Consider the following 12,370-nt stretch of genomic DNA (forward strand, 5'->3'; position numbering starts at 1 on the left):
TCCCATACGTGCCCTGATAGGAAATCGAACCCGAAACCTTTTGGCGTACGAAATGATGCTCCAACCAGCTGAGCTACCCGGCCAGGGCTGTTCTTTCTTTTTTATTAAGCACCGTGTTAAGCCTCTGGTTTTTCACTTATAGGTACTCAACAAAAAAATTGAATACTTCATTGTAAGCTGCTGTTTTGCTGGTCCCATTACAAGGAGGAAAAAAAACTGATAAATTGAAGATAGAGACCCCTGGCTTTCCCATGGCCCTCTCTTAGTGTCATGTGATTAATATGATGCTTTTATTTGAAATGATTACTATGACATTGTAAGCAAATTCCAACAGTCTGGAATAGTAAACTCCAAAGGAAATGGGAAGAGGTTCTATTCCATGTCCTATTGTCCTTGATAATCTCACAGTACAGCAGAGCGTGGGGCCACTGGGAGAGCAGCAGTCGTGGGGTAGGGGCCGAGAGTCCGTTCCACTTATCGGAGAAATGCATGGCACAGATGGAATAATCAGGAACATTTCCTCAGATGGAAAGGCACCGATTCAATAATTAGGGCTGCTAGTACTGAGAAGCCCAGGAGTAAGAACAGTTACTCAAAAATACACTAAATTCAGTGGGAACACATGCAAAAGAGTACATGTGACAAGAAACTTAGAAACAAGAAACCTGGAATGCAGCTGCAAGATGACGAAAGACTGGCAGGAGGTGGTGAAGCTGGAAAGGAGCAGGGCGGTCTGGGACAGACGGACGTGGAGAGTCAGGGACAGTGTGGAGGGTGGGCTGGCCTTCACTTTTGGGGGAAGAGAGGCTGCATAGCTCAGGATCCCTTGGGGCGTTATCTGATAGTTCTGCACCTCCGTTTCTCCATGAGTAAAATGAAAATGTTACATGTGAATACTTCCTAGAGTTGTTGTGAGGATTAAATCAGATTATCTGTAACTTTAGCAGAATGCCTAACTCAAACTCAAAAAATATTAGCTCTTATAATATTTTGTTCTCTGAATAGTAATTATTAGTGGAAAACATATTCTAGAAGTTTTAAATCAAAAGGAAAATAGAGTGTGTCAGAAATTCCTCCAAACATAGACAGACTGCTGGGAGGCAGGTGGGCTGGGCCGCGGGGCAGGCTCCTGCGCACCTGTGCTTGCTTGACTGCCCTGCTAGAAAGCAAGAGGGAACCTAAGCAGAAACTCCTGGAGCCGAAAACACCAGAGTGGGCTCCCTGGGGAGATTAGGATGATCTGATCTGGGACTGATCTTAGGAAAATAGCCTTTTCCCCTAGAAATCATTTTAAAGCAGGCACTTTCTCAAACCAAAGGGCAGGACTAGGTTATCTTAAAAGTTTCCTTCCGATTCCAGATGCCCAGCAGGATTCTCTGTACAGTCAAAACTCTGTTTCGGCACAGCACACACTCTCCGAAGGGTGAGAACCTGTCAGCACTCTCTGAGCCCATGCCAGGCGGGCAGAGGGCTTACTGGGAGCAGCGGGAAGCGCTGGCGGTAAGGGCGGGCTCAGAGCGGGGCTCAGCAGCCCCACCGCAGACCAGCTGGCTGCAGCGTCCTCTGTACGTGGGGATGGCAGTGTTCACCTCACAGACCTGTGAAGACTCAGCACCACGTCCTGCACGAGTGAACACTCAGTAGATGTAGCTTTTATCGGGCAGTCATTTGTTCCTCAGAAGAATTATCCCATTTCTCAGATGAGGAAATCAAAACTCAGACTGAATTAGTCTGAAAGAGGGTAGAGCCAGGATTCAAACCCAGGTCTGTGAGTTTTAGAGCTGATTGTGCCAGGGTCTCCCAAGACATTACTGAAAGTGCCACGCCCAAGCTCTTGTGAATTATGATGCCCTTATAGGCTCTACCTAGGTCAGCCCTCTGAGAGAGATGCTCTTCACTGGCTGTCCCGCCTCACCCATCATGTGCTTTCTTGCCTGAAATCCCTTCTCCAAGCCCCTATGCCCCTCTCCTAATACCTAGTGATTGTTGAAGCCCTGCACAAGCATCACCTCCTACAGGAAGCCTTCCCTGCCTGCCCCAAGCTAGCTAGGCCTTTTTCCTCTGTCCTGCCAGGCTCCCAGTGGGACTGTATCATGCTCATTTTAAGAGGTCTGGCAGAGCACCAGGAACATGGTAGACATTCGAAAATACAGAAATTAAAAGCCTACTTATGTAGTAAATTCTGGTGGTTTTTTAAAAAAATCAGGTTAATTGTAATAATATATTGTTCATAGTAAACAGTGTAACTCTGCTAAAAAATGTTGCTAGCCAGAGTCATGGGGAGGACTCATGGGATTCCTGGAGGATTAGCAGCCCCCCGAGTGGCCTTGGGTTCCCCCTGAGCCGTCGGTATCACCATCAGTAATCAGTTTTCCAAAATGCCGAGTTCTAGAGTTGTTTTTGCGTTCAGACTTCTCATATTTTAAACTTGCCTTTCCTTTCTTCCCTACTTTCTTCAGTTTTATGTATCATTTAAGAAAATGATGCTGCCTCAGGGAGCAAGTACTGGAAGCATTACTTCCCAATAAGTAGATATAATTTGTTTTGTTTATTTTTACTAAGAAGGTATTTTCTCCCTTCTCTTAAATTACTTCTATCCATTTCTGTAACAAGCTTTGAATTAATTTTTATCTGTGTTCATAAAATATAGATGGAATTTCCCAAGTGTGGAAACTAAAGAATTATTTCTAGACTTTTTTAAAACAGTTACAGTTCTTTAAGCAAATTAAATGCTGTTTATGATCATTCAGACTTCTAAAACAGTAAGTTGACTAGTGATTTCTTTTTATTTTTTTTACATTAGAATAATGTCCAGCCCTGGCAGGGTGGCATCATCCCATACACCAGAAGGTGGAAAGTTCGATTCCCAGTTAGGACACATACTGGGTTGAGGGTTCGATCCCTGTTTGGAGGACATATGGGAGGCAACCGATCAACATTTCTCAATGTTTCTCTCTTTCTCTCTCTCTCTCATCAATAAAAACATAGCCTCGTGTGAGGATTAAAAAAAAAAATTTCCAGCATTGCATTCTCTTTTTTAAAAAGAAAAACTTTTCAATATGAGCTTTTAAAAATATATGCACATATAGAATTTGGTATTAAACCCCCATATTTCAAAAAGTTTCAGATATAAACTTAGCATTTCTCTTTCTCCCCACATACTTTGTTTCCTCCCTCTGCCATCTCAGCAGAAAGGAGGAAAAGGCCCCCACTGGTTGCAATGCAGACACCTCTGTCCATCTCTCCTTCCCTCCCTGCTATTCTGAGTCCAGGTTCCACCTACAGGGATAGCTCTCCTCACACCTCTCATTCACACACGCACGTGTACACGCACACACACACTCACGGTTGTGCATGCACAGACATATATACCCTCACCCATTCCTCTACCCCATTCTCGATCTTTCTTAGGTTTCAAATATTAGGACAGAAACTTAATTGGGAATCTCCTAACTTAGTTAGGAAAAATATTATGAAGTTACAACTGCTTCTGAAAACAAAATTATTCAACAGAAAAATACTATTTAAGTTGGGTGTTTTTTTTAAGTAATGCCCTACCGGTCGGTGGACTCATGACAGATTGCTTTTCCGTTTTGCTGTTTCTTCGTCATCTATACTTTTCCAATTTTCAACAATGAGTAGATGCCACTTTTATAATTTAACAGTATCCCCGAAAAGTAATGCTAAAGAAAAAGTCATTTGGAAGCTGCCTCTGAATTGCTTAGCAAATTAATCTGGACCAGAAACTAAATTAAATATTTTCCTCAAGTGCAAACAATATTTTCCATAGCTTGAAAACCCAGAGATGGAGAAAACAGGCACTTCTTGGTCAAGAAGAGCCAGTGGGTGAAAAGGCCCAACAACCTGTGTCCTGCCCTTTTCTCACCATCTTTATCCCTTAGTCTGTCTTTGGCACTTCATTCCCAACCCCACCCCTGAGCAGTGTTCTCCACCCTCCCTGGGGCACTGCAGATGAGGCCTGCTCTTGATGCCTCCCTCCCTGTGTAATTACCGTGTGCGCACCAGCTCTGGAGAGTTGAAAGGATTAACCCCTGCCTCTGGTAAAGTAGGGCCTGGTGTCATCTTACATACAGGGCGCTGGAGGGACACTGTGTTCGCCGGGCAGCTTAGGAGGATTGGGTGTGTGGTGCCTCAGAAGGGTTGGAAGCCTCTTTAAGTTAAATTTCCTTAGCTGTAAAGTGACAAATCCCACAGGAGTTTGTCAGGATTAAATGTTGGGACACAGCACATAATGGAATACAAAAGAGCTTCAAGGTAAATGGAGTTGGAACTGCATAGCTTTCCTCTCCCCAGAGGAAGTTTTCATTGTCCTAAGAATCCTCACGTTCCCATCCCTGTTACACGCCTTCTCGGTTATACTAACAGCTTGAAAGTAACCTCTGAAGTCTTGGGGTGTTTTGGTTTGGTTCAATTTAGAGTATCTTATCAGTGTACCCAGACCTCAACTACACCAAGCCTCTGAGCCTCAACTTTTTGCATCCCAGCTATTAGGTAAATTAGTTTCCCTACAAAGCTGATAATAACCAAGCTTGCTTGGGATATTGCAACATCAGCAAACTCTTGAACTGTAAAACTTGGGCATTTCCCAGGGGAAGTTGCTCAGTTGTCTTATTTTGTCGTTTTGTGCAATTTTTTTGAAATTATAAATGAAAAAGCAGTATATTTAGTGGTCAGAAACACAGGCTTTAGGAACCTAAGCCAAGTGACAACTATTCTGGGCTTCATTTTCCTCATCTGTGAAATGGGAATAATATGGATGCCTCACAGGATCATTATAGGAATGAAATGAGATAAAGCCCATAAAAGAGCCAGCTCACACTCTGGCACGTAATACTATTTAATAAATAGTAACTAGCATTAGAGCAGTTGTCCTCCATAGGCTTGAATGAGACCGACTTCTGTCTAGGGGCAGCATGGTGGCCTTAGAGCCAGCTCTGTCTAGCCAGCTGTGCATCCTTGAGCATTGCATATTTGGAAGTGTTTCTCCATTTGTAAAACGGGAGGCTGAACTAGGTCATCCTGGAGATCCTTCACTTCTAAAAGTGTAGTTGGCTATTTAAGAAGTGCTGTGACAGTTCAAAGTGACAGAATGACTAACTGAAAGCATCTCAAGTGGGTGACGTTGACTTGCTCCTCTTAGTCTCTGCTCACCCTCATCTGCACTAGTTCTCAACTCAGCTGTTCACTAGACTTCCTTGGGGAGCTATTGAAGAAATGCAGACAGATGCCTGGGCTCCAGCCCTGACCTCAGAATATCTGGCAGAGGGCATCGGTATTTTTTAAAAGCTCCTCAGGTGATTCCATTGTGTAGCCTGGATTGAGAACCACTGTTCTATGCAAACGGCACAGTCACCAGCAAGGCAAAGGAGACAGAATCTGGATAAGCCACAAGCTGCATCTACCTGTGAGATGTGATTTCAGATACGGTATTTCAATTCTGTCTCACTTCTAAATTTCTTCTTTTCCTTGACATCGCTGAGAACATAGCCTGGCATCATTCCCCATCACCCTTGAAACCAAATCCTTGACCTGGCTTGTACAGCTCTTCGTGATCTGGCTTCTGCGGCTCCCGCCTGAGTTTCCAGTTGACCTGACTCTGCGCCCCAGGAGAGAGTAATCGTGTGCCAGGCTTCTTCCAGCTGCAAGCCTTTGTAACTTCCCTACCCCTCTCCTTCCTTACCTAACCTTACCTCCCACCTCTGTACTTGGCCAACATCTGCTTGTCCTTCAGGTCTCCAGCGAACTTTCTCTTTCTTTCCTGCCTCCCCAAAACTGAGCTGGGTGCACTTCCTTGGTACCCCCATAGCTCTCTGCGCACCCAGTGACACACTCCATCTCACTGCATCTGATCTGTATTCCCACCCCGCAGACTGATAAATTCCACAAAAGCAAGGAAGGTGGCTCATTCGCCACTGCGTCCACTGGGTTTCACACCTGGCCAGGCTCAGTGAGTACTGGTGCAAAGGATGAATCAACAGCTGAGTGACTGCACAGTAAAGGAGGAAAGAGAAATTCTTAAGGAGCCGAGTCACAGTAAATTACCGAAACCAGGTCCTGTGAATGAGCGAATGCACAAGAAAGAATAAATTCTTAGTGGCTGATTCAGACTGAGCCAGGTAAATAAGGTCCTATCCCCACACTCTCTCTCGTTTTATTTCATTAAAGACCATTCTTTAATACCAGAGAGTAGGGAGCTATAGTGGGGAACCAGACTTACTTCCCGCCAAAAGTAGCTTAATTTCTGCAAAGGAGATCTGGTTCTGCATTAGTTGCTCCATAAACAAGAGTAATCAATAGGGTGTTAATATTAAAAAGCAAGAAAGAGGAATGTATTTCATTATCTGTTAATGTATATTTTTAGTGAACTTTTATAATCCTGTCAGTCAATGAAATATTTGCAAATAAGATGACAGCTGTTTGGAATTTACTTCATAAATCCCGGTGGGGACAGCAGGTCATCGAGGTACAGGTGGGACAAGCCTGGCCAACGGTCGGTTGGTAGCTTTTGAAACTGGATGGACACACGGGGCTTCGCTGTATTCTTTTCTCTGCTTTGGCCTAAGTTTGAAAATGTACAAAATAAAATGTAAAAAAAAATTAAAATTGTGGAAGGAAGTTTTTCTCAGCATTGGCCACTTGGTTCAATGAGTGTTAAAAAAAAGAAGAAAAAAAGCGCAGCAATACATCATCCGGAGCCAGCTTGGTCTTGGTCAGTTGAAAAACAGGAATGTTCTCCAAGGTTAGTAAACTGTAATCAGTTCCACATAGTTTTTAGGCACCAGAGTTTACGAATCACTGCAATTTTGATTTGTAGCTCCATTCATATGTCCACAAGAATTACAGCGTGTCGATTTCCCCGTGTTTCTTAGCCGAACAGCTCTTTTCCACAGCGCAGGCGGCCCCGGCTCAAAGCCGCGCCGGGCGCCATTTTCCCGTCGCTGGCACAGCCCGGCCCTTCCAGGTGGACCCCGAACAGTCCTCCCTGTGAAGGCACCAAAAATCAGCAGCACTGTGCTTGCTTTTATCATCCCTAACGTGTCGCCTCCAACGCGAGGACTCTTTCTTCTCCAAGAGGCCCCTCACTCAAGTCAGGAACGCGCATGAGGCGCGGCCCTCGGGCCACCTGTCCAAGCCCTTCCCCTTCTCCCCACGGCCGCTCCCCTCTGCGCTCGCGTGTCGCCCACCCAGCTGCTTCCGCCCTGAGCCGAGGCCGGAAGGGCTTCCCCTCCGTCTTCCGGCCTCTGGGTCCTCCACGCGTGTCTTCCGCGCCTGCCGCGGGCTCCCCGCCATGGTTCCGGCGCCTCCGCAGGTGCCGGGCGCTGCCAGGCTGGGAGCTCTGCCGGGTGGAGTCCAGTCTCCTCCTCAGTTTCTTCCTCTCTTTTTTCTTGAATGGTCATGCCTGGGGACTCCACCCACTGCCTCACCCCGAGGCCGAAGCCCCCCCTCAGTCCCCCCACTCGGCCTCCTTTCAGGTTTCCCTCTTGCTCTTCGCATCTTTCTCCCTTTCGTCTAAGTCGGGATGGTGCTCGAAACGCCCTGCGGACGGCACGTCCCGGCCTTCGCGAAGGCGACAGCCCGCCTCGCCGGGACTGCTCCGTAAATCCCGGTTCTTCCAGCCTCTAAAAACTGATCTCATAGAAATTTTTGTTGGCTTTTGGGACACCCCTCCTGCCATGCCCTTCTGAGCGAGCCGTGACCCTGTTTGCATCAACTCCAAGAGTAAGGTCGTGTAATTTTATAGAAGAAACAGGCAACTTTATACAGAAACGGAGACGCAGAGTTTATCTCACCCGGATTACAGCTGGTAACCGGCGCCCCCCCCCCCGGGCTCCCCCCCCCGGCTCCCCCGCCGCTCCCCGGGTGCCAGTGTCCCCCCAAGTCTAGGTCTGGGAAAGGAGCACCTAGGTGTTAAAAAGCATAGGGTTTATTTAAGAATAAAATCCTTTTTAATCTCTTTAGGAAAGTGGCTCGCCATCACTGATACTACTTTTTTGGGGGGCCACAGAAAATAATCATTATACGCGCCTGGGTGTCATCGTAAAGCTCTTGCTGAACAAACAGAAGACGGAAATAAGCCCAGGCAGCGGCCCTCCTTCTCACTGCACTGGGCCCGGGCCGAGGATCCAGCCGGCCGCCAGCTCCTCCCTTGCTGGGCAAGGCATTCCTCACCGCGAGCCTGCCTCCCATCCTTAGAAGGAGGACAATACTTTTGTTACATATAGAGAGTGCTCGGGATAGTGCAAGGTATCTGGGAGGCGCTTGGTAGATCCGGCTTCCGTTCCCCGGCCGCTGTAAGTTACGTTCTTCACAGCGAGGAGTAAAATGTTTTAATGATGGGCAAACCGGCCGTGCTTTCCCGCCCGGAGCCAGGCTCCTGGAAGCACCGCAGTCAGGGACCCAGTGTGTGCAGGGCCCCTGCCTCTCTCCCCGGCAGCCTCCTGTTGGGGGGTGTCCCCGAGAAATGAGTGACAAGGTGGAATGCATGCAGCAATCCTGGGGGGCTGTCATCCGCACCCGGCTAATCACCCTCAACTCATGGAAAGTTGGACGAAATACGTTAGCGGAGAAAAATACCTTAAGTTTTAGAAATGTGACTTGACCATACTTAGTTGCTTTCTTTTTTACATTTACTGCTTTCAAGGAGGACCTGAGTTTTCTAATTATCTTAGAGTTTTATTGAAACAGAAATTCGGGCGCCTTTCTTTCTTGGGAGGGAGGGGAACAGCTTTCCTGTTTGTTCGTTGTATTTTAAGAGGGGTGGAACTATTGATTTACCATTCCATCTGTCTCATTTCAACATAAGATTAGAAGATGTCCGATTCAGAAATCATCTTCAAAGCAATAAAATGACATTCAAAGTCAAAGATACGAGTTCCACAAAAGCTTTTCATTAAAAAATGGAGCTGTTTGCCTGCCTACACTGTTAATGAAAAGCAAAAAGCCTCTCTTGGTAAAAGTGATTTCTAGTGTTAAAGCTATATTTTGATATAGGATATTTGTCATTAGCCAGTCCTTCACTTGCTCATAGTATAGATGTGACCACTTTCTGTTAACTAAATATATACTGACGTGTCTATATTCAGCCTTCCTTAAAAGGTTAAATGATAATGCAAAACACTTTAACTGTAGCACTCTGTTCAAATGTTTACTCTATAAATGGCATATTATGGATTCCTGTTTTTAAAAATTACCCATAGCCACTTATGTTCCAGAACTAGGTCATATTTTGGGGGTGGTCAAATGTGTATTTTTCACAATGATGCCTGGCTGTTAAAAATGATTTTTGCTGAGACCTAAGAAATTAGACTGTGTTGTTTATGGAAAACATATTCTCCTGGATGAGTGATATTTTCAGTTACTCTTTTTTATAATTAAATGGAGATGTTGGCATGTAGGCATTGCTTTATTTTTGGAAAGTTTGAGATTCATGGGTGGGGAAAGCTCAAAAAACAGATTTCTTAAAAACAAAATTGATTTTTTTCATAGAGTTCATTTAAAAGACAGTTTGGAACACTAACATTTTTAAGTAGCAGAGAAGGTTGTTTTAAATAACACAGGAGGAAAGACTTGATTTTCTGTTACAGTGACAGCACTTAGCCATAATCACCATGCCAGGAACATTTTCTTTACAGGTAAAAGACAGTGAATAAAAGAATTGACTTGACAAATCCTGAGACTATTTTGAATTGCCTCATTCTGAGATATTTATCAAGCAGGGATCAGTACTTCTCAAAGAACCATAGCTACTTAAGGGGTCATTTTTCTTACCTGCCATCTTCAAAGCTGCTACCTTTGACAGTGACACAGAATGGTGGCTCTTAGTGTTAGTGGCCGAACAATTGATTCTAATTGTCTTCACTGTTCCCTCTTTTCTATCACAGAATCGGAAGACTTTTTGATGGTACAGAGCCCATTGTTTTGGACAGTCTCAAACAGCACTATTTCATTGACAGAGACGGACAGATGTTCAGATATATCTTGAATTTTCTACGAACATCAAAACTCCTCATTCCCGATGATTTCAAGGTGAGGGATTCATGTTAAATTACCAATAGCATAAATATATGACTTGTCTTGATGTACTCCCCCCCAAAAAATATTTCTAATTCTACATTTTAGCATACACCAACTCGAATGGCATCAGAGGTCTCTGACTTCATTTATGCTTTCTTCATAAAAGAGAGTACATGATCATTAAAGTTTTACATGACCAAAAGAGGACCGCTTTTTACTTAAAGAGCTGAATTAAAATTCATTATAACGTACTAAAAATCAGTTGGTCAAATTCATACCTTATTTCTGATAAGTCTTAATGAGGTTGAGAATAAAAGAAAACCTCTTTAGCTTAATAAGGACTTTTTCTCCCAGAAATTTAAAGGAAACATACTTAGCAGTAAAATTTTAGAATTTCTCCCTTTAAAGTTAGTACCTAGTGTTGAAGTTAGTTCCACATTATGCTGGCAACTGTAGGCAATGGAATTAGATGAAAACAAATAGGAAGTGTTAATTAGAAGGGAATGTATAAAAATATAATCAAATGCAGCTGTTAATACTTCTCTAAATAGAAGATTCTAAAGAATCAACTAACTACTAATAGAACTAATAAAGAACTCATTAAAGCATCTAAGTTCAGGATCAATATATTGCAATCAGTAGCTTTCCTATAAAATAGTAAGAGTCAATCATAAGATATAATGGGAAAATCTACCACTCACAGTAACAACAAAAACTATAACACCTAGGAATAAACCTAACCAGAAAAAGGCAAAGCCTGGTTAAGAAAACTGCAAATCACTACCTACAAGTGTAAAACAAGAGTTGAATAAATGAAGGGATAGTCTGTGTTCCTGGGTGGGAAGCCTCAATATTGTTAAAATGTCAGCTGTCCCCAAATTACTCTGCATATTCAATGCATGGCTATTTTAGTCACATTTTTAAAATGAAATTTGAGCCATTTATAAAGTTTGTGTGAAAGAAAAAGTGCTTAAGAATAGCTAAATAGCCCTGGCCAGTGTGGCTCAGTTGGTTGATCATAGTCCCATGCACCAAAAGGTCGCTGGTTCAATTCCTGGTCAGGGCACATGCCCCATTTTTGGGCTCCATCCCCAGTGTGGGGGGTGCAGGAGGCAGCTGATCGATGTTTCTCTCTCTCTCTCTCTCTCTCTCTCTCCCTTCCTCTCTCTCTCAAATCAATAAAATTATATATATATATATATATATATATATATATATATATTTTTTTTTTTTTAAAGAATAGCTGAATAGCCCTGTCTGGGTGGCTTAGTTGGTTGGTTAGAGCATCGTCCCTTACACTGAAAGGTTTCAGGTTCAATCCCCAGTAGGGGGGCATGTTTAGAAGGGACCAGTCTTTTCCTCTCACACCAATGTTTCTCTCCCTCCCCCTCTCTCTCCCTTTCTCTCTCTAAAAATCAATAAAAACATACCCTCAGGTGAGGACTTAAAACCAAAAGTATAGCTAAATAAATTATTGTGGGTGGTAATAGTGGTGGTGGTCGTGGGCGATGATGGATGTGTTCTACCAGACGTCAAAGCGTACTATAGAGCTATAGTAATTAAGAAGTGTGATCCTGACAGGGCTAAAATTTACAAATGCATCAATGGAGAAGACCAGGGTCCAGAGGCAGATGTGTATATATAGGAATTTGATATATTATAAAGGTGGGAAAAGAAAGGAATAATCAGTGATTGGCACTGAGACAATTGGCATGAAGACATTTGGAAAAAAATGTAAAGCCAGAGTCCTATCTCCTATCATAAGTTGACAAATATTCTAGAAATAGACATAAAAATTAAAGCTATAAAAGCATGAGAAAAAATATAAAGGAATTTCTAAAAGTATAATTTTGAGGTAGAAAGGGCAGGACTGTACCCAGAGGGTATCCTTTAAAATAATTTTTCAGTTAAAGATACTATATATTAATAAAAGACACGTGTCAGACTAGAAGAAATATTTGCAACAGGTCAGTATCTGTCATAAAAGAGCTCCTAAAAATCTGTAAGAAACATACCAACAACCTGATGAAAACACTTAAGATATAGCAAAAATTTCCTAAAGAAAAAAATAAAAATTGCCAATAAACATTTGAAAAGTATTCATTCTTTCTAGTACCAGAGAAACAAAACTTAAATGAGATACCTCTTTTTTATCCATCAGATTGGCAAAACATTTTTAAAGTTGATAATATATAGTCTTGGAAAATTTACAGTGTGGGTGGGAGTGAAAAGTAAACATTTTTGGAGGACAATTCAGCAGTAATTTTTAAATTTTCAAACATACATTCTCTTTGATCTAGCAATTCCATGTCTATTAATTTATCTTCTAGAAATG

The 12,370-nt window shown here is 43.1% G+C and overlaps 1 protein-coding gene across 5 annotated transcripts in view; it reads left to right on the forward strand.

The window, feature by feature from the left end:
• Positions 1-12,370, forward strand: part of KCTD1 (potassium channel tetramerization domain containing 1) — a 174,146-nt gene that overhangs the window by 144,672 nt on the left and 17,104 nt on the right. For all 5 annotated transcript variants that reach the window (XM_081148469.1, XM_081148471.1, XM_081148472.1 and 2 more), the window contains one exon: positions 9,903-10,047. In XM_081148469.1, the coding sequence (XP_081004595.1) occupies positions 9,903-10,047 (145 nt within the window). The remainder of the gene's footprint in view (positions 1-9,902; positions 10,048-12,370) is intronic.

Source organism: Miniopterus schreibersii (assembly GCF_964146895.1).
Source record: "Miniopterus schreibersii genome assembly, chromosome: 10".
NCBI lineage: Eukaryota > Metazoa > Chordata > Mammalia > Chiroptera > Miniopteridae > Miniopterus > Miniopterus schreibersii.